The sequence below is a fragment of the Parasteatoda tepidariorum genome, chromosome 4, assembly GCF_043381705.1.
Source record: "Parasteatoda tepidariorum isolate YZ-2023 chromosome 4, CAS_Ptep_4.0, whole genome shotgun sequence".
NCBI classification, from domain to species: domain Eukaryota; kingdom Metazoa; phylum Arthropoda; class Arachnida; order Araneae; family Theridiidae; genus Parasteatoda; species Parasteatoda tepidariorum.
Window position 1 is genome coordinate 52,011,296 of NC_092207.1, and position 23,905 is coordinate 52,035,200.

The 23,905-nt window shown below is 26.6% G+C and overlaps 1 protein-coding gene across 1 annotated transcript; it reads left to right on the forward strand.

Moving 5' to 3' along the window:
- Positions 1–109: 109 nt before the first annotated feature.
- LOC107455956 (transmembrane protein 8B) lies at positions 110–22,566 on the forward strand. Its single transcript, XM_043042996.2, has 11 exons — positions 110–338; positions 3,250–3,412; positions 4,674–4,878; positions 5,915–6,039; positions 8,161–8,417; positions 9,922–10,238; positions 12,327–12,544; positions 15,860–16,005; positions 16,500–16,678; positions 18,356–18,616; positions 20,556–22,566. The coding sequence occupies exons 1-11, from the start codon at positions 275–277 to the stop codon at positions 20,883–20,885; spliced, it is 2,265 nt and encodes a 754-aa protein (XP_042898930.1). The 5' UTR covers positions 110–274; the 3' UTR covers positions 20,886–22,566.
- Positions 22,567–23,905: the final 1,339 nt, after the last annotated feature.

Here is a 23,905-nt window from a genome sequence, read left to right on the forward strand (position 1 = left end):
GGAACACAGGAACGGAGGAATACAGGAACTGTGAGAAGAGCCTCAACGGCACAGTACACTGCAATACTTAAGCTACAAGCTTATACAAACATAGTATATCGTTTTAGAGATAAATTGGTCATACCTAAAAGCTATCTATTTTTGTGGTTTCGTTTTGTTTACATTTCTTTACCTATTGAAATTTTCTTCGAATGAAGAAATACTTGTGCAACATAGAGTCCCAGATATACATACATCTTTAAAAATGTCTAATTGTTAACCTTACTTTGTGATCATGATTTCAACAAGAATCTGGATTTTAATAGCTATACTTTTTACTTTAAAACATATAAATTCAGGTAATACAATATTTCATGCTGGTTATAATGGATTTCAATAGGTTTTGCTCTATGTAGGGGTGTATTTTGCATAATTTTCTATAGAAAAAGCATTCATTTTAACATTAGAAGATAAAAATACTAAATATTTACTCAGGGTCAGGTTAAAGTAGCTTGGGGATGATGTTTTACTTGGGGATCTTCATGTACCCAATTAACCAAAAGTGACCATAATATAGAAATATTTGTATATAATATAGAAATTTCTTGTGATTTAATGATATAAAAAATTCTTGTGAAATTCAATTCCAGTTAATTGTGTTTTACAAAAATTAACTGGAATTGTTATTAATTTTCCTACAAAATTAATAACATTAAGCATTTTAATGCATCAAGCTTTTGCATCAGGCTTTAAATGGCAGCCAGGGTTGATCAGTTCAATCCATTTGACTTACCCTAAGCAGGCTTTTTTTTTAAAAAAAAAATCCAGACCTTTTCTCTTTAAAGAAATCTTTTTAATGAAATAGTTTTTTATTATTTTAATTTTGCTTTTAGTTTAAGAAGTAAATAAACGAAAAATATTGATATTTCTTTTAAAAACTTTTTTAATTTTGAAATAAATTTTTAATATTTGTGGCTCATTATTTTCAGAAGTCCAATGTGTCACTTCTTATATTTTTAAAAAAAAATAATCTTTTAGCTCTTGGTTTGATTTTAAACTTTTGCTTATGGTGCTTAGCATAATGAAGCGTTAAACTATTGAAATATATTTTCATACTAGCTTTACATCACTTATTAGACTTCATACTAGCGCATAATGGTGTCCATATTCCCCTCATTTCTGAATCTGCATATGTTGACTGTTAGTTGTGTGTTTGTCTTTTCTTCCAAAAGTTCAAGTTAAATAAATGTGAGTAAAAAAATATTTTAATTTGTACTTGTTGTGTGGCACTTGTGCTCTAGTTTTGGCATCTCCTGACCTAAGCCATTATTCTTTTATATTGAAAAACAAAGTACCACACTTTTTACTTTAAAAATTAAATTAGAGAAAGTGCAGACTTTAAACTAAAAGTGCTGAAAAAATTGCTAGAAGTGTTAAAAATTCTTTCCTGCTTTATGTAAAAAATTTTCTTTACATTAATTATTTTTTCGTTTGACATTTCTGCAAGAACTTATTTTAATTCAGATATAATACATTTATGATAGGGGTGCACAACCTTTTTGAGTGAAGGGCCACTTGCACAGCAGGTTGGCTAACGAAGGGCCGCACATGTATTTAGACATGTTATTGACAANAAGAAAAAAATATGCGAGATTCTCGCGTTCTCGCGCTGTAGTGAAAACACTGATTTATTTCATTACTCTATGTATGTTTAGCTTTATTTCGATGCATTGTGAATTTTATACAATACATAATGGTTTTTGATTTTTTCTTCACTAGCAGAGTCAATTATGTTTTGAGTTATACAATAATTTACTAGGTTTTTCAGATTACTTTTTAAATGATTAAACACAACTTAGCAATATTTCTAGTTACTTAATGAAAAAAAAAAAAAAACATTGCCTTATTTTAGCCGTTTTAGTATTCTAACTAAAAAAAAAATAATAATTTTTACTTTAATTTTTTTACTTTATTTAATAAAGCACCTTGATGTATTTTTCTTATCGTTTACCTTTCATTTACTGTTCACTGATACACATGCGCAANGTATTCTAACTAAAAAAATAAAATAATTTTTACTTTAATTTTTTTACTTTATTTCATAAAGCACCTTGATGTATTTTTCTTATCGTTTACCTTTCATTTACTGTTCACACATGCGCAAAACATTCCCATCGCATAAATTGAGGTGAAAAACAAAATCAACCTGTAGCTTCTTAACATTAATTTGATAGCCACTGACTCAGGAACCACTGATTCTTTATGGCACAAAAGAAAAATGAAATCAACATTCTACTTTTTTAGGTTTGTCTGCTGATTGGACAAAGAAAAAAAGAATTTGTCACTTTTCTATTACCTTTTGAGCTAAAGCTATTTTCTTCTTACATTTTGAGAGATTTTCTCTCCCATCAACTCAATTTCAAGGATAATTGTCATTTCTGCATCTGATTTCAATATTTTAAGTATTCATTCAAGTAATCTTTTCAAGCATTTTTTTAGGGGGGGGGGAAGCTTATTATATATGGTAATAAAACATGTCTTTTTAACAATAAAAAAAATGTTTCATTGTTTGTTTTTTCTTCGTTGTATAAAACTTGTTTTGACCTTTCTTTATACTTGGGGTCTATTAGACAGAAAATCTATTCACATTTGCTGAATTCTGGATACAGGAATTAACATTGTAATATTATGAGAATTAAATTAATTCCCTAATTTTTATTTATTTTTTTATAATTTCTGTATCAATGCTCATCCAGCTTTGATCATTATTGTTTTTTAGTTAGCTTTTCAGCAATGTTGTATTTTCGTACTCTAGCCTGCAATTCTCTTCAAATATGTTCGATTAGGTTTAAATCTGGTGAAGGAAATCGTTTTTTCCAATCTTGTGTACAATTTTAGGGACACCAAAGGTGAACATTGAGAGCCATGGACACAAAACAATTTTATTGTTATAAAACACAACTATTTCCAAAATCTAAATTTTGAATTGGTAGTTTAAAAATGTATCTTAAAATAAATAAACAGCTTAATTCCTTTTGCCATCAGTATATATACCAAAATTCCTAGTCCTGATATTGATATGCACCTTCGCACCACGACATCTCTTCAAGCCATGCTTTACTGTTCTGAATAATTCTTGGAATTATATATATTTGGACAGTCGTTATTGATTTAAAAAAAGTTTTCAATTTAATACTGAAAAATATAATTTTAAGTTGCTGATAAAAATGTTTTATCTTTTCACTTACCTTTTTCTGACTCATTTTTTAGAATCTTTACAAACACAAATCTTAGAGGCTCGCCAGCTTTATCCTCTAAGATCTTATAAAGATATACAGCTATTCCAGTACACTGTTCCACCACAAGTGACATTTGCATCATTTCAGTATAAAGCAAATGGAAGCTTTCATTGTCCTCTTAAAACTATTGCTGTGTAAGTTGCCTTTTTTAATAGTTATGCTTTTATCCTAAATGTAAGTATAAGTATATTAAATTGTAAAAAAATTAAAAAAAAAAAAAGACTCTGAAATTTTGTTGTAATTGCAATTTGTGTCCTTTTCCTTACTTTAAAGCAATAATTGCTAAAGTCGAAATAATAAATTAAAAGTAATTGTTGCTTAATACTTTACCAAATTACTCTGATATGCAGAGATTCAGTATAATCTTAAAACTTTCCTTAAACAAAATCATTATAAATTGTATCAACATTTTTTGAATTTTATAATTATGTTGGTTAAAATAATTTTTTTATAATTATGAATTAATAAATATTTTATTGGTTTTAATATAGTCATAAATAAACGTAGTATAGTACATATTTAAAATAGATGTTATTTATTTTGTTATTTCTCTGTTCTCAAATATTTAATAAATGCATTGAATATTATTATAAAATAAATTTCTCCTCTTAAGAATGGAATCAAATATTAAACAAAGTGTTTTGTTTAAAAAAAACACATTTTCATTTATTTTGAGATGCATATTTATATTGTTTTATATCAACTAAATTAATTGAATTATGAGCAATAACTTAAGATGTTTTTTATGGGATTTTAAAAATCAATTTCGCAAGAACTTGGTGATTACAATGTTAGAGTAGGTTAAAAATAATCTTTTAACAGTGTTTTTTAAAAAAAAATTTATGACATCTGATTGAAAACATCAGGTGTTTTCTTGTTTAGGATAAAAATACAGTCAATAAACTTTTTTGAGCTTTCTTTTAAAGGATATTTATCCTCTTGAAAAAAAAAAAGAAATGCAAACACAAGCCAATATATAGCTTATATTTTAATACGTTTCTAATAAACATAAAAACAGATAAAATAATAAATAAAGATAGTACTTCATTTAATTTTTAATGTGTACTTGCATTAGAAGTTTAATTTTGAATAATTTTTAAGCTTTCTACTTGCTTATAAAATCAATCACTTTTTAAAATTAAAAGATCTTGGAGCAAACATTTTTTTTTTATGAAGGACAAGGATTGTAGTACTGAAAAATTTGTTTCAGAACATATTAAAAGATTTTATGCAGAATAAATTGTATTGAGAAGCATTTGATATCTTCACTTATCAAATAAATGTACGATTTTAAACTCAAATTTTTTGGAATAAGTGGAATTCTGAAATTAAAATTTATCTTTGACGTGTTTGATAAATTTAAGAGTGAAATTTATTTCTTGTAATATATTTTAGGTATCTTCAATATGGAAGTTATCCAGTTATGAGTTTGCAGAATTCTTCATATCCAAATTTCTTTGTAGTCCAACGAATGTACTTACATGACATAACATTGCTATCTGATGCCAAGCCAGTACTTATAAATATTACAAATCCTCTTCCTGGAAATTGGTATGCTGCTGCATTTTTAGTTGAAAACACTGAAAGGATTTCACAAAAAGTAATTTTTTAATTTGTTTTAAATTTTAGCTATATTTTATTGATTTAAAATATTTTCTTTATTTTTTTTTGATAAAAGTACATAAATAATGAAATTTTAGGGCAAATAAGCAAATTATACTATTTATTACTTAAAAAAAAAAACTAATTTTTCTTTAGTAGTTTGTAGAGGAACTAAATTTTGTCACTAGATGTAAATTCTATGTTTTTGAGAGCAAGTGAGAAAAATTGCACAAATGGTTAATAAATTTTTTCAGAGAAAATTGTGTCAATTATTTTCTCTTGAAGTTTAATTGCATTAGTGTGTTTGTTTTATATAGCATACGTCTGTTTTACATGCATAAAGTCTAGTAAGTTTATTTTTTGTTTTTATTTTATTATCTTTCATCTACTTTAAGAAAGAGCTATATTAGTAAATTGAGCTTTAAGATTTAAATACAAAAATGAAATATATTTTGGATTCAATAAAAAAAAATATTAGAAAATTTCATGAAAATTACTCTATTTGTTTTAATTATTATTGTTGTTTTTATTTCCTAGCTTTAAATGTTTACTCAATTTTTATCATAGTAAAAACTTGATTATACTAGCATAAAAAGTTTTGTTAATATTTAGAATCTCGTTAAAATTTAAATCATAAGTTAGCATAAATTACAAGATAATTTCCCAGAAAAAATACTGATAGTATATGTTTTATGCTATTAATATTTTATACTATTAGTTTATGAGCGAGGCCAATGTTAAATTCTAATAATTTAAGAATTTTTATTATCTCTCTTTGAAGCAGGTTCAGAAATATTCAGTAACCGAACAAACTAAAAAAAAATTATTAATATTACCTTCATATTTCTCTTGGGTAGTGTCAACATAGAGACTATGTGTAAATAAATGAAACTTAGGTTTATAGAACAATTGAAAATCAGAATAGCTGTTTAAAAAGATTAAATATGAGGAACTGAGATAGTGTTATAATGTCAATAAAGTTTTGAAAAAAACCTTAACTTTTATTTAATTTGTTCTGAATTATGTGTTTTTAGGGTCTCTTTGTACCATGTCAGAGTTTCCTATCCACTTCATTAAAAATGTCCATGGCAGATAATATTGCAAACCTGCTTCATAATTCAGAAACATCTCTGCAACTGTTTTCAGCTAAGACTTATAGGTAGTTATTTTTTTTCTTTTATTATTACCTAAAAATCATGTGAATGATTATCTTTATTCTTAAAAGTATCTAATTCCTAAATAATAGCTTTATCATGCCTACAGCTATAGGTAGTTTTTTATTTTTATTTTTTATACCAATCATGTAAATGATTATCTTTATTCTTAAAAGTATCTAATTCCTAAATAATAGCTGTATCATGCTTACAGCTATGGGTAGTTTTTTAAAAATTTTTTATTATTATTATCTACCAATCATGTAAATAATTATTTTTATTCTTAAAAGTATCTAATTCATAAATAATAGCTTTATCATGCTTACAGCTTGTTTTATTGATAAATATTTTGTTTTAAAATGAATAATCCCAAAAAACTGAAGTGAAAATATTCTTAATGATGTAAAAATTACATTTGCTCTGCATTTTTTTCAAACATATGGTGGAATAAGAAGACATGTTTTGATGACTTGAAAGTTGGTGTCCATTTTCAATGCTCACCAGTTGAAGAAAATGAAACAGATTTGAAAAATAAAACACAAAGTTGCTGAGGAAAATGGTTAGAAAAAGCTACAAAGCAAAACTTAATAAACTGCGATAGCCGAGAGAGGCAAATTAGGGAAAGATACATTTTCAAAAGCTATGGAAGGGGGGCAAGTAACTCATGTGGTTAACTAGGGTATCAGTATTCATATAAATGAAACAAATTTCCAGAGCCTCAAGTAAAGCCAACGTAAGAGGAATGGGAATAGTTTTGGCATTATCGAAATTAAATTTTTGCTCAAGGTCCCAGCAATGTGCAGTGATAGATGATTTATCAAATTCTTTATTTGATGAATTAAGAATTTGATAAACTATCAACCATCAAGTTCTTACATAAGTAAGTATATTTTATTCTGGGTTAAAAGTAATACTATCAAAAAAACCAATATATTTGAGTATGACTATAAGTTATCATGAGTATTATTGCTAAAGAATAAAATGTAATGATGAAGAGTAGCTTCCAAATTTCATTCCTATAATTTAAATTCATTGTACTTATATTTTTAGCAGTAAGTTGTGCTTATTTAGTTTTAAATATTTGTATATATATTTAAAACTAAATAAGCAAAACTAAATATATATATATATATATATATAAAAACACAATAATGAAAAAAATTATAAAAGAGAGATTAACGAAGAAAATTAAGAAAAAATAATAATAGGTTTTATTCACTACGCATAAACTGCAAGTACACAGAACTCAGTAAATAAGTTAAAAATATAGGGAGAATATGGAAAAAATCTAAAGATTTTTCAAAAGAGAAGAAAAAAAATAAGTTAAAATATATTTAAAATTTAAAAAAATAAAAAAAGTTGGAAAACAAAATAAGGAAAAGAAAAGATATAATCCTGCCATCAGCTCACACAATTACGCTACCCTACAGTAATGGAAGAGACACTTTCAGATTTTGACATTTTTTAAATTTTTCAATAAATGCTTAAAGGATAATTTTTTAATTTTAGACATGTTTAGTGCATGCTATTTTTCATACTTAGCAATAAAATTTAAAACTTTCAGAAGTTTGAGAGACCTGCAATAAATTACGAAAGAAAACAAGTATTTTAAAAAATAAAAATAATATAAATTTTAAAAAAATTCACCAAAAATAACAATAATGCTAATTGACAGTAAACCCCTTTTTCAAAAAATAAATATCTGCTTTTTTTAAAAAACTTAAAGTTGGCTAAGTAATTTAAACTGGTTGTTTTTTTGGCCTTGCAAAAACCAATCAACTATGACGTATACCCTATAAAAAGATGAGTTCTCCCAAACATCTCGTTCCAATTACAGCACCGTGTGTATATATATATACACACGTGTTTGTGTGTGTGCGTGTGAGAGAGAGAGTTAAAAATATAGAGGAATACATGGAACATCAGTTAATAAAACTCATTATTTTTCTTAATTTTTCTCTGGTTTCTTTTTATCTGTTTTGTCTTTATTGTGTTATGTATATATATAGCTCAAAGTGAGACTTTTGCATAATTGTTGGAGGTTTTAAATGTAAATGTTCAGTTTTTGCAACAAAATTTTATGATTTCTTGATTGAACTAATTAGTCATATCATTTAAATTCTTAGGTTTTTCGCTCCTAAAATCAGTTGGTTTAGTAAAATATCTATCACCAACTGCTCCTTAGTTGAAAAATGTCCTGTCATTATAAGAGCTCGGCAATTGGGATTACCATCAACTTCTGAGGATGTCAAAACTGTCAATTGCAATGAATCAGATTTGTGCATGCTGAAGTTTGTTCCCGCAGTTTCTGATTGGAATTACATTTCCATAGAAAATCTGAACACAGATTCTGTAGAGTTAACCTTTGTTTTGGAAACAGAAGGTACCAAGTTTTTTTTTAAACAAAAGTCCACAAAAATTTATTTAATTATTTTAAAAGAAAATTTTATTGGAATTGTAAAATCACAATCATAATTTTATTATCATTATCCATAAATATGTTTTTATGAATTATTAGGTTATTACTGATTAGATCATAATAGATTTGAAGGCTTCTTCCTGTAGGTGGTTTTATAAACCACCTATACAACCATGTTGATCATTAAGTTTATCTGGCACACAGAATAAAAAGTAATTAAATATTAAAGAATGTGCAATAAATTCCTTATAGCTGTAAGTTATCAAACATCTTTGATGTTATCTATAAATTATTAAATAAAACAGAATCATCTCTTGTATAATTTCTATCTTTGACTAGTTTTGAATCAATGAGAAAATTATCTTTTTCAAACGCATCTCCCAAACAATCTTATCGTAATTTTTTAACAATTTTTAGAATTGGGGACTAATATTGCCTCTTTTATCCTCTCGTAAAATTTCAGGACGCTAGCTCATATGATTCTGAAGATGCACAGACAAACTCTTAATTTTAATATTATGGATGTAATGTGCAATTGTTATATTTTTCTTATTTTACATATTTAGTTGTAACTTTAATAATGCCTTCTTTCCTCATGTCTAAAAATAAGTTTTCAATTCATAAATATAATGATCATATACCAATACTAAGGGCATTATTTAAACAACTTTCTTTTTTGTTTTGCTGGATCATATTGCACAAACTATTAGTACCAATTTAGAACGAGTTGTGTGCACAAAACTAACAATAAATAAACAATTAGAGAGAAAGAGACTGTTCCCATTATGTATTTTAATCTTCCTTATATTACTAGTAAAGTTTTTTTTGCAAATTTTAAAATTTGAAAAGGTTTCTGTTGCATGCTTTTGAAACTTGCANATTATCTTTTTCAAACGCATCTCCCAAACAATCTAATTGTAATTTTTTGACGATTTTTAGAATTGGGGACTAATATTGCCTCTTTTATCCACTGGTCAAATTTCAGGACGCTAGCTCAAATGATTCTAAAGCTGTAAGAGAGATACACAGACAAACTTTTAATTTTAATATTATCGATGCAATGTGCAAATGTTATATTTTTCTTATTTTACATATTTATTTGTAATTTTAATAATGCCTTCTTTCCTTATGTCTAAAAATAAGTTTTCAATTCATGAAATGAAATATAATGATCGTATACCAATACTAAGGGCATTATTTAAACAACTTTCTTTTTTGTTTTGCTGGATCATATTGCAAAAACTGTTAGTACCAATTTAGAATGAGTTGTGTGCACAAAACTAACAATAAATGAACAATTAGAGAGGAAGAGACTGTTGCCATTATGTATTTTAATCTTCCTGATATTACTAGTAAAGTTGTTTTTGCAAATTTTAAAATTTGAAAAGATTTCTGTTGCATGCTTTTAAAACTTGCATTATATTGATATATTATAATTTTATTAATAATTTAATTTTTTTAAATTTAGATTGCAGAAATACCAATTCTGATAGTTCATTTTGGAGCATTGAAACATTTGCTCAACTTAGTGCCATGAGTGCATATTTGCACAGACTTGAGAGTCCTGTGAATGACAGTTTTTGCTGGCCAGAAATTCCTTTAATGCGCATATCATTTTCAACAAATTTAGCATTTGAATATAATTTATTTTCGGAAGAAGAAGATATATATCCATTTATATTAAATATATCAGATTCAGTGTACTCCCTATCAAGTTTCCAGGTTTTGCCGACTGTGGATATTGGTGGAACATTGTCAATAGATTTAGCTGTGTCACCTTTCATGGTAATATTATTTTCATTCACTTAACATAATAATTAACTTTTGTTTGCATCATAATTTATAAAAATAAAGCAGGACTCTTTAATTTCATTTTCAGGAATCTTAATTTTATTATGAGTTAATTGAAAAAAAGTTATTTTGGACAAATTTGTGAACTATTTTTATTTAGAAAAAAATGTCAACATTTTGCGTTAGTATCTGAGTCACTTAAATTACATTTAAAATAATTCTGACTTTTTTATAGCTAATTTTTTTTTCTACAGCAGAGAACATTGTCCTTGCTCATCCTTAAAACTTTCAGGTCATTATCCTTTCTCATTCTATCTTAATACTTAATCAAAAGCACAAGACAAAAAATTTAAGTATTTATAATAAGTTTTTGAGTCAGATTTTAAAGAATTTTTTCTAATTATTTTATTAAGTAAAATTCTACTTTTATTTAACATTTTAAGATTTGATTTAAATATATTTTTCAAAATAAACAATATATTTTTATTGCATTTATATGGTAATTGTGAAATTAAATAAATTTATGAAGCATTAATTATTAAAAACTAGTGAAATTTAAAACTGTCTTAATTATCTCTTTTAAACTGCCTTTGTCTGTTTTAATTTCTCTATTCTTAAAATATAATTTATTTATAAAAACTTTTTTAGTTTGTAGTAGTCAAGTTTTTTAATGTTTCAGATAACTAGGATCGGCATTTACGAATATTAGTTTTCCATTTCACCTAGCATATAAGTTAACTCTGATTTTTTTTGTTAATCTCTTTTATTTTTATTTTCATTAAATTATAAGTCAATTATGTTAAAGTGTGACAGAAACAAAAAATGACAAGTGCTAATAGTAAAAAAACTTTCAATAAAATTTCAGAATTTGACTCTATTTAACTTGGGTCTTGCATGTAGGAAATCTCTTCATTGTGATGTCAGGTAAGGAACTGGGGTAAGATAGAGAAGTGGAAAGATTCTCACAAATCTGTTTATTTGTAAAAGTTTTAAGGAATAAAAACAATTTTAGATTTGCAATAACAACCATAAAATTTAAAATCTTCTTAAAGGAAAGGATACTGTATGAAATAAAAAAAAATCCCATGGAGGGGACACATAGATAAAATATCAACAAATAGATAGAATGTCAACAAATGCACAAAAAAGATTTAGGGAATAAAAGCAGTTTTAGATTTGCAATATCAATCATAAAATCCAAAAGCTGTTTAAAGAAAAGAGTACAATAAACTGTATGAAATAAGAAAGAATCCAATGGATACAATGGACACATCGATAAAATATCAACGAACACACAAAAAAGATCTGCAATGGTCAATAACATGGTCAACAAAATTGATGAAGAATCGGATGAATGAGGTTGAGAAATACCTCAACACCTTGAAAATAAGAAATTAGAAAGTGAAAGCATGAAGCAAATTGCTTTGAAATAGAAATATTTGGGAGATCCTGATCCATCATGGATTGTTGTACCAGGAAATAATTATTAAGGTAAACACCAATGAATTAAAAGATTTGTTCCAAAGTCAAGAAAACTGGGATGGACACAGTAGGCCTCGGGCATTCACACTCTGATTTTTTATTTTAAAAGATTTGTGGACTTATGGAAAATTTCTCTTTATTGTTTTATCTAAGATCTCTTATTCCTAATAAAATACATATGTCCTATTCATGGATATGAATTTTTTCCAAAATTCATACAGTATAGAAAGTGTTTATTTAGCAAAAGTTTTAAGTATGTAATAATAAGTCTATATATAAAAATAGTTAAAATAAGTTTAAATAAGTTTATAAAAATAGTAAATAGTCCTGTGTTCTTTTTTTTCTTACACTTCACTTATTTTTCTTCTGTTTCAAATGTACTTAAAGCATTAGAAATTAAACGTTAAATATACTTACTCAATATGATTTAGCATGTACTAATTATCGCTCTATAATAATAATGTAGATGTATCAAACTGTTTGCACTTGAAATTTTTATCTTAAGCAATTTAATTGTGGATCTTCCAACTTATGTTTTTAACTGTATTGTAATTCATCTTGATTTTTTGTTTAAAAATCTGTGTTTGATTATTTTGACAGAATTTCTCACTTAGCAATGTGTCTGTGTCTGGTTGCTTATCATATGGTATTAGGCCTGATCCCGAAGGTAATGAACTTTGTGATGGGAAATCTATGACAGTCAATACTTCCTCATGGGAACAGCGATTTTCTACAGTTTTCATTCCTTTTCCGGAAGCTGGCATTTGGTACTATCGTTTGAAAGCAGAATGCTATACTGCTAGCCTTTCCAACATTAGGTGACAAAAATTTATAACTTATTTAATAGAATGTGTAATGAATTTTCTTATTTCAATTTAAAATCTTACATCTATAAATGAAGGGACCCATGGCAAACTAGATTATTTATTCCTTATTTATTTTTCCTTTTTTTTTTAGTTTAAACATCATTACTCAAATTTGAATTTTTGAGTTAAATTAGAATTTTTCTAGGCAAAATACAATGCTGCATTAAATCTCAGTTTCAAAACTATTTTAATTATTCAAATCACGTATTGCTGCTAAAGGTAAATTGCAAAAAGTATTGCTAAATCGATATATAGGTATACCTCTCTAAATAGGTATATCTTATATAGATCTCATAATGCTATGAGATTTCTCTTGTTCTTCCTGTCATAAATTTCATCGTACGATACCTTGATACACATACATGGACCTGCATGTTCTTAACTGTATTATTTTTAAATATTAATTAAATATAAATTTAAAAGCTTCATGCAAATCACAGAATTACTAAATGAGAAAAAAAATTCTTTTCAGATTAGGACTAAATTATATAAAATTAGTTACAAAATTAGTTACATTTAAAAGTTAATATTTAATATTTAAATATTATATATTTAAATATTAAATATTAATATTAATATAAATATTTAATAGTTAATATTTAATATTTAATTTTAGTTAATATTTAAAGTTAGTTACATTTTTGAGCATGTGGATTTAGTGTCATTTTTTGAAAATCACTTCTGTTTATGTGGAATTCTACCCTAATAACTTGCATGTTTTGCATCTATTGTGAAATTCCCAGAAATCTTAGCTATCCATGAATGTTTCAGTGAAGGTAAAATTATGAATTTTTATACAACATATTTTCTGAAACTAAAAAGTGAAGGTTCACATATGTGGACCGAGGTAATGAAGGGATTAAAAAAAGTCTCTGGTTTACTCTCAGCTGACAGTTTATGAACATTATTGCAGTCACATTGCTGCACAGCTTGATTATATTTTGTGTTCTTAGGGATAAAGCAAACCCCATTTATTAGATTGAATAAATATGTAATATAATTTATGTATCAGATGTAAATTTGGACTTACTTTTTAGGGCTTAAGCCTATTGTTTTGGTGTCCATTTTAGTTTTTTGGGCTCAGTATTATTTAGTATGTGTGTCAGTTAATCGAAAAGTTTGTGGTTGAGAAATAATAAAGTCAGAACATGGGTTGCCAAATAATAAAGTCATGAAAACTTTTCTAGAATTACAAAAAGAAAAGAAAATAATTATTACTGATGTTAAAGTAATGTTTTATTCTGAAAACTATGCTATACTACTAGACTAAAAATTATTTTAAACTGTAGCATATGGACTACCTCTGCACACCTTGATTTGCCACGGCCATTTAATAGCTTAAAGCAATAATTTACAACACATGGGTTATGGTACACAAATAGGGTTCGCAAAGGTTGGCCTAGCCCAGAAAAATCTAGTTTTTTTTTTTTTTTTTTTTTTTTTTTTTTTTTTTNTTCTTTTTTTTTTTTTTTTTTTTCAGATTGGATTCTCATGAAAAAATCCACTCCTATACCCACCACGTAGATTTTTTCACACTTTATTACTTCCAAGCAATTAATTATTTTACCAAATAATATGAAGTAAAACATCTTTGTAATCTATTTTTTGAAAACAAAATTATGATAAATAAATGAGCTAAATACATGAAAAAAATAAAGTACTCGATTAGAAAAAAACATATTGCTGAGTTAAAATATATTACTTATCTATAAAACAAATTATGTGTAATATGTATACTCATAATACTTATTGCATAATTTATTTGCAATAAGTATAACCCTTCAGGGTTTGTTAAAATACATCATCATATATATATTACATATATATGATCCAATATTTCAAAATGAAAAAAAATATTTAGGCAAATAATCTAGAAATGAATTTTTCTGTTAAAAAAATATCTGTATTGAGTATGAAGACTGTACCTATATCCATCTATTGTACATTTTTCAAAATGATCTATAAAGATAAAGTTTAGGATATTGGACCCATGTTTTGTCAAAAAACCATAATTTAGAATATTAGTTGAAATCTAAAACATCTCATCTAATTACTCAATAATTTACTACTTCTCTTACACAGCTAGTCAGGAAAGAATATTTTCTGATTTTAGATTCAGTTCAAACGGGGGGCTCTCTTAGGGGCTGAATAGTTTCTGTTACATTTAAATATTTCAATAATAAGAAATAAAGAGAAACTTTCTCTTATTTTAAATTTTTTGTTTCATGCTATTGTTTTATATACACATAAATTATATATACACACTCAAATACACACATATATTATATTTACACACTATATTATGTACACACTCTTGCTGGGAAAATTGCAACATCATGAAAAACTATGCAAATTGAAACAAAATTACATGAAATGTAAAATGAAGTAAAGCATGAAAATGATTAGAATTGCAAAGTGATTGTGAATGTATGCCATTGTTATGCATGTTTATTTATACTACTATCAATAATATGTAGAAAAGGTTCATTAATTTGAGACAATTCCATTTCTTGGTGTTGTAATTTTTTACAAACGTTAGTGTATATTCATTTTACATTCTGCTGCCTGTTTGTTATTAAACTTTTATTTATATACTTAGTAGTTAGTAGCCTCGAAGTTTTAGTAATTCCCTAATCAATTGAAGTTAACCCTGATAGGGTTAAGTTCGATTTGACATGATGAGCTTATGATGATGATTTGATTCTGCTTTTAAAGTAAAAGTCTAATTCAATCAGTTATTACTAGATGTTTAATGATGGCCTTTTGGTTATAAATTAATATTTTGGAGACTGTGGAATATCATTGTGTAAATAAAATTGTATGTGTGTTTATACTAAAATAATTATTATTTAATATAAAAATAACTATTACTTAACATTTTATGTTTATTGATTTTAATATGTATTACAAATGGAAACTTATTTGTTTAATTTCATGTTATTTTACACTACACATAATACTTTAAGCTTAATACTTAAGCTGTACCTAAACTGTGAGCAGCGGTTGCAAGAAATTAATTTCAGGAAAAAATTGGAAAGGAAATGTTTTGTTCATTTAATCCCCCATTAAAAAAAATGTAGTAATAATAACAAATTAAATTGCCACATTGAACATTGAATTATTAATTACTAGTTTTCTGTTATAGAATTCTAGTACATCCTATTATTTTAACATTTTGTTATAAATAATTTTATGCTCATTTTATTTATTTATCTTATATTTACAATATAGATATTTTATTTATTTCCTAATTTTGTTTTTATGCAGTTATGTTCCTTGTGAATCTTCAAAGATCCCCATATACTTAAGAATTCGATCAGCACCATGTATTCTAGGAAATTGTGGAAAATATGGAACATGCTATCAGTATGTTAGCGGAGGTCTTATATTCAGTACATGTACTTGCATTGCAGGTAGGTTTTATATATACTTTATTTTTTATCATATTAAAATACTTAAATAAAATGTCTCATTTACAAAAATAAGTTAAAAACTTTATAATATTAGTTAAAGAAGTCTAATATAATTATACACTAAACATAGCTTACTGGTACTAAACATATTGTTGGGACATATGTTTTTTTTTTAGTTTTTTGTATTTGTATTAGATATCAAAACAGTGTATAGCATAGGATAAAATAACAAAGCTTAATTCTTCTAGTAATAATTTTATAATGATTTGGATTTTATGATTTTAATAACTTATGGACTTACAAAAATTGTTTTGAAAAATACCTTTGTATTTGTATTAGATATCAAAACAGTGCATGGCATAGGATAAAATAACAAAGCTTAATTCTTCTAGTAATAATTTTCTAATAATTTGGATTTTATGATTTTAATAACTTATGGACTTACAAAAATTGTTTTGAAAAATACCTAATTTTGTTTCTGAAATTTTTTTTAGGATACAAAGGTTGGGGTTGTACTGATAACAGTACTGCTCGTTCAGATGCACAGCTACTAACAGATGTGTTGTTATTAACTTTGAGCAACATGCTTTTCATCCCAGCTGTCATCCTTAGTATATACAGGAAATATTATACTGAAGCCTTCATATACTTTGCTACTATGATTTCATCTGCAGTAAGTTTATATTATTCTTTTAAATTGTTTTTAACTGTGTTTTTCAGGGCTTATTATTTCTAAATAAATAAATTACATATATGTATCCTATGTACTATGTATTGTGGGCTCTAATGCCACGAATATATTATACTGAAGCCTTTATGTATTTTGCTATATTTTTATCTTTCTTTTATATAGTTTTCAATTGTGTTTTTCAGTGTACATTATTTTCAAATAAATAAGTTACCTACATATACTATATACAATGCATTTTTTGCTCTAATGCCATGAAGTTTGATGCTGAGATTAAGGCCATAAATTGTAAATTTAAATTTGCATTTTATGTTTTCTAAATTTAAGCACACCTCTTTAGAAAGATATTGTTTTTATTTACTCCCTCTCTGAAATTTTGGCTATTACTTCATATTCTATAAATGATTCTTACCCTTTTTAAAAAACGAAATTGCTTTGTTATCAAGTAATTTCTACTGGGTGGAAAATTGTTCTTCAATGAATCCCCACTACAATATCCCAAGAAATGAAAAAGCAGATATCCTTGCAAAAAGTAGATGCAAACTACAGCATCTACACTTTACTCACTTAAACACTTATTTAGTTAATGAATAAAAAAATATTTAGGTATCGAAAGATTTTTAATGTTGAAAGTGAAAAGCATTTTTTTTTTGTACTTGTCATAAATAATTTTTTTAATGGTATTTTAGTATTTTTATGCAGTCTTTTTAACAATATAAAATGTTTTCATTAAGTAAATCTTTAATCAAAGTTTTAGTTATACACTGAATTGTTAACATACTGAGCACTACATACTCTTGAGGAAGCAGTGAATTAGGACTTTTTTATTGATATATTTAGGAAACTTGTATTTCATGACATATAACAGATTGTGTGTTGCAAGAAAGTATTGAAATAACACTCAAAAGTGGATGAATCTGCTTAATTTTCTTTATTCTAAATTGTTTATGAAATTTTTCCCTTTTTGATTCTTATTGCAGTTGAAATTCTATTATTCAAAGTAATTGGAAGCAAATCTACTTAGAATAATCGAAATTTTCAGATAATGTTTTTGATTTCAGTTATTCATTTTCATCAATGAGTTACACAAATCAAATTTATTTTAAATTTGGAAATTTTATTATTATTATGACTCTTTGATTTATGAATTTATTATTTTTTTGGAAACTTACTTTGCTTTTAAAGTGGTTTAAGTTCTTTGTAGGTCAAAGAATATTTTCTATTACTGCCATGAAAACGCTCAGTATGTAGGGGATAAGCCCTTTCCTTTTGCATAAATTTATATCAAAAATAGTATCCACTACGCAATGCAATGCTATTTATGCGGGTGGAATTTTTTTCATAACAAAAAGACAACTGTCTGGAATTATATATCTGTCTAAATACTATAACGTTATAGTTAGTAGTGCGGCAAATATTGGGAAAAAATCTCTAATCTTATCATGTTGATCACAGCACATCATTAGAAATGGAAAAAAAGTCACAAAACAGGAAATTATTCCCTGACAGAGATATTTGGACGGAAAAGGTTTATATCGTCAAGTTTTTTCTATATTTCTACTTTCTATGAATGTTTTTAAATTAACTTTTCAATTACTTTAAGATATTCTGTTTAGATAAGATTTATAAAACACTTATAATTTAAATTTACACTTATTTCAGGTTTATCATGCTTGTGATTCTGAAGTTTATTCATACTGCTTGATTAGAATAACTGTTCTCCAATTCTGCGATTTTTACCTTGCTGTTCTTTCTGTTTGGGTAACACTCATCGCTATGGCTCAGTTGCCACATACTGTACAGTCATTTGTCCACATGGTTGGTGCAGTTGGAGTTGCCTTAGGAGTTGAATATGATCGTACTGGTTTATTGGTGTTTGTTTTGCCAACTGGAAGTGGATTATTAATTCTATTTACTTCTTGGGTTTGTGATTTTTCTTTATTTTAATGATACGTGAAGAAAATGTAACCTTTTATAGTTTAGCAATATTATAAAGAAAAGAAAAACTTTAAATATTATTGTTATAAACCAGCTAAAATATATGATGTTTCAGTTGATTTATAATGATATTCAAAAGCCAGATGAAAAAATGGAAACATAAATGAATTAAAGCACCATTAGTGGTATTTTTTTAGCATTAACGTTAAAACTATGAAGTTAATAAATGCATTAAATAAGTAAATTTTGTGTAGTGGCTTTAAATTCGACAAAAGAATAGAAAAAATTAAAGAATTAAGTACTTAGATTAATATATGTATTCAATCTATCTTGAAAATAAACATAACTCTTTCAATTAAAAGATTAATGAATGCATTTCAAAATTAATATTATTTGTTTAGAATTTAGCCATATTACAAGTATTAACAAAGTTAAAAATATCAAAGGGCTGGTATGATCTAAATTTTTTAGTTTCAAAAATCTAAGAAAATGTTTTTTTTTATTATTATTTCAAAACTAAAATTTTAGGTTAAATAGATTTCTAGTTTATAATTTTGCCATTAATATGCTGTAATTTTTTTGAAGTTACATTGGATTACATTAATATTGCATGAGTATGTTCATAGAATCATTCCAAAAATAAAAAATACTATATGCTAATGCATTATGCGAAATTACCACTTGTCAGCTCGCCATAGGTGATTGAATATTTAGAACTGGTAAGTAAGTTTTGTCTTTTAAAAGACTATATTTTCCATGGAGTTGTGAATTTTCAGTTGAGAAAAATTTAAATTGAAGTGCAATAGTTTCTGACTTTTAAGAGAGTAATTAACTAAATAAGTGAAAATGTGCATCATGGAAAGTCTGCAGTCTATGTCAACAGATGTGTTAACATATCTGCATGTTTTTGATGCCTTACAAAGAAAAAAAATTCTTGAATTTGGGATGTTGGAGATGAAGAAGCATCTTCATGTATGTAAACCTAAATCTATTTAATAAATAAATGCATGTTGTGCGGGCAAAATTTAAGTTACTAACAGTGACTCAGATGCCGAAGAAGTTTACCAGGGAAGATTATCCAGCAAGATTAATGAATATGCGAAAGATCATAACGTTTTTGTGTCATTCTACGAATGATTGCAGTTTTCTGTAAAAGAAGCTTCAGCTGTCACAACAGACTGAAGACAGTTTACAAAAACTCTTTGAAGACTTATTCTTTAAAACTGCAATGTTTGTCGTAGCATTTATAACTAGAAATTTGGAAATAAAACATACATAAATTATATATATTTGTAAGATCATATTTTTTCCATTCAACTTATTAAAGCTGAAGTTAAAAAAGGAGAGAGATTTAATTTAGGATTCTATATTTATAGTGTTTAAAGTAGCCCAATTAAAATTTATCAAAGTCTATGCTTTTAACCACTTGAAATTTTAAAAATATGCATTGATTGTTTGTGGGTGCTGTTTTCTTTAGTTTTTAGTGTTTTCTTTTCATTCGGCTTGCTTGTGAAATCGATGTTTGACCTGTGACTATGTGAGTTTTTATTTTTCTGATGATTTTGTTTGAGTTTCTTTTCTTAATTTGTTATTTGTATTGCATGTTTTTTCCTGAACTTCTATACAAAACCATCGGGGTACTGAGGGAGTTAATTTAGGCATTTGCTTCTCCCTCAATTAGAAATGGTTTTGTTTTTATGGCTACCAAGGCCGGTACCCCCTGAAGACGTCGGCTTCGGTGGTCATATTTTTATTTTTATTTCCTTCGTTTTCTTTATTGCTACTTTTTTCTGAAATTTCTGCTGCTTTTCAGCGCGTTTTTTCAGAGAAGTTTTTTCTATTTAAAATTAAAAATATTTGTGTTTTCTTTTAGTATTGATTGTTTGTGGTTCATTTATATACTAATTACAATTTTATTTTGTAGGTTATGCGCTGTTATAAAACCAAAGAATGCCATCCTACTCGCAAAACCTGGCTTTTTCGTTTGGTACCTGGGATTTGTCTTGCTTTGGTTGGTCTAGTGATTTATCTATTCTTTGAAACAAAAGATAATTATGCCTACGTCCATAGTGCTTGGCATGCTACGATCGCTTTGTCTGTTTTGTTTTTTCTCCCAAATAAACTAAAAATTAAGAAGAGTACTCCTGAGCCGACAAGTTCTTGTAGCTATATAAGAGTTGCAGATGTTAATGGCACTGAGACAACTCATCCAGTTGGCACAGCTTATTCCCATTTATTAGCACCCACTCCTTAAATCAATTTAATGTTATATTAGAGCATTCAAAGAATAATGAATTAGACACATGAATGAAAGGCCAAATTAGAGATATTCAACTCTAACCTTGGCATTGATTTGAATGGGACTCAGCAGAATTTTTTTTTTTATCAGGGATGAATATGATTGAAGAGCTGGTTGGCTCTGGATGCCTGAATAAATGGAATTGTAGTTTTTGAATAAAAGAAAAACATTACTCTCTGAATAAAATTTATTGAATAATTTTTTCATGTACTAGTATGCAATAATTATTATTTATTAGTTTTAATTTTGATCAAGAATGAATACAAATCAGGGGAGTGCTGGCTCTTGGTTAATGAAAGTTTTAAACTATAAGAACTTTACTTTGAATAAATTTTGATCTAATGATCAGATTTTTGTGTACTGTGCCTGCTCATAATTTTCCAGAAGATGTATGATTATGAAAATTGCACGTGAAGAAGATGCAATCTTCATAGTTTAAAAGCTCACCTAACATATTTAAATTAGTTAGTGTTAACTACTAGATAAGTTTCAAAATCTAACATAAAAAATGTGATTTCTCTGAAAACATGTACCTTTTTTTCAACGAAGTCAGATTCTTAATCCATGAAGATATAAATGCTATCTCCATTAGTTTACTTAGAATAAAAGTTTTAAACTCAATGTTATCGTTTACTTTAAAATTTGAACTTAATAATTTATGTTCAAATGTTTTTTAATACAATCTATTTTGTGTGTATCTTTTCAAACAATATAAGCCATATTCAACTGGTTGAATGGAATAGTAGTTTATTTTTCTATTCTTTCCTAATTTAGCATAAAAATGCACAATTCTTTTCAATGTATTTAAAAATGCACAATTCTTTCCAAATTGTGTAAAAATGCACAGAGTTTTTATTCCTTTTGATCTTCAATTATTTGAATTGAATAAGCTCAATCAAACGTTATTATTACTTAGAATTAATTGTGGTTCTTTGAATTTTTGTATTACACAGAGCTTGTTCAATTCTTTGGATTGAATAAGCAATTTACTTGCTTGTAAGCAATTTACTTGCTTATAAATATTATGTTTTACATTTGAAAAACTTAACTTTAGTTTGAAGTTTCTGTCCCTTCTAAAAATAAACACTGGGGTTAAATATAATAAATCACTATGCAGCACCAGTATAATTAAAAAAAAAAAATTTTCCCCAAGTAATGTGAAGCTTGAGATTAATCAGTGGAAAGGAGTGATTATAATGCAATAGTTGTTAGTGATGATGAATTAATTAATTGTCATAAACTCTTTTTGTCCTTTGAATGTTCATACCTTTTGACATTAAAGAATTACACTTGCTATTGTTTGAATGCTCTAATGCTTTTCATGGGTATGCCAACTGCAAAGAAGTTTTGGTTGTTACAATAGGTTTCAACCTCTAATTATGGATAGTAATTTGAAATTCCAAATAAGACATATTATTTAAAATTTTGCAAAATTTTCAAACAATTTACTATGGCTAAGTACCTTATTGAAATGATGCTATAGAAATTGTTATCAGTTTATTTTGGGTGTGCCAAGACTTCACTTGTCTATGTGAATAATCTATTTTGTGTAGTATTAGTTAGCTATTTCACCTAATAGTTATTTTTAATGTTTTTTTAAGAAAGGTAATTTAAAATAAAATGTTTGAATTCATGATGTCAAATTGTTTTATTACTGTCAAATTTGTAACTGCTTTGCAAGTTCATAAATAATAATATAGCACTACTACATAGATAATATAGCATATATCATTTTGGCAAAATAATATTGTAGTTTGAAACATTGGATTGTCCTTTTTTTAATCTTTACTGTAGTTTATGCAGGCCTGGCCCACCCAAAAGACATTGTGGGCCACTTCGGAATTGCCTTTTTTCCTCATAGACTGCAATGTATATGTATTTATTAAATTTGACTCATATTGGATGGAATATATTTATGTGAAAATTTAAAATGGTGTACTGTTTATTATAATATAATAATGAAACTATTGATTACCTAAATTTATGCATAATTAAATAACAGCATTTAAATAAATACAGTGGAATCCTGGTTTTACGGTTAAATATCCGGAATTTTGCGTTGCAAATTCTTAAGAAAATCCTGCTTTATACATTTTTCTAACAGATCAAAATCATTTTTTCTTTACAAAGCTTTTTCTGAGTTTTCTTTTATTTATTTTTCTTTCTTTTAAGAGACATGTTTACTAGCTGATAGTAGCTTTTCGGACATTCTTTCTATTCTATCTTATTGTCCCTTTGTCTGTAAAAGGGAATTTCCTGATTGAGTCAAAAGCAGAACAGTGGTGGGATGGGCAAAGCACAGTAGGGTGGTTAAAGGAAGTTACGGAAGCTTAAAATTTTAGTAAAATTTATTTTGTGGAATTTTTCCCCACAAACTTTAACTTTTGAATCTTGGAATTTTTCAATCATTTAAAGAATGTTACACTAAACAACTGGCTAGGAAATAATTTCTTTTTCGTAATTCCGGTGACCTTCAAGATGCTTCAAAAGCAAAAACAATATATATATATATATATTTAATATTANTATATATATATATAGTGTTCTGGAAGCTCTAAATTTGATTTCTACTGTGTGGGATAGTGTCGACTAAAATACATTTCAAGTTAGTATAATAAATTTTGTGGCATTAACTACTTCTCAGTATCCAATGGGCTCTTCAAAATAAAATTGCACGTCTGAAGATCTTCAGAAGTCGATGGCTCGTATATATCGACTGTAACACACATTCCATTGCTTTTCAATTCCTTCAATATCTGATTAAATATCTGCTTCCGATGATAGTGATGAAAAGAAGCAAAAAATTTTAGTGGATATACCCACAACTTATCAAGAGTTTAAAAGCAGTAAGACTTTGAAACATTTCCAAATGTAAACCATGAAGCAAATTTGCAAACAATTGAGAGGGCTATTGTTAAATTTGTATTTAAAAACAAAAAACGTGTAAGAATAAACACTTTTTCTAGTAGCTCGTC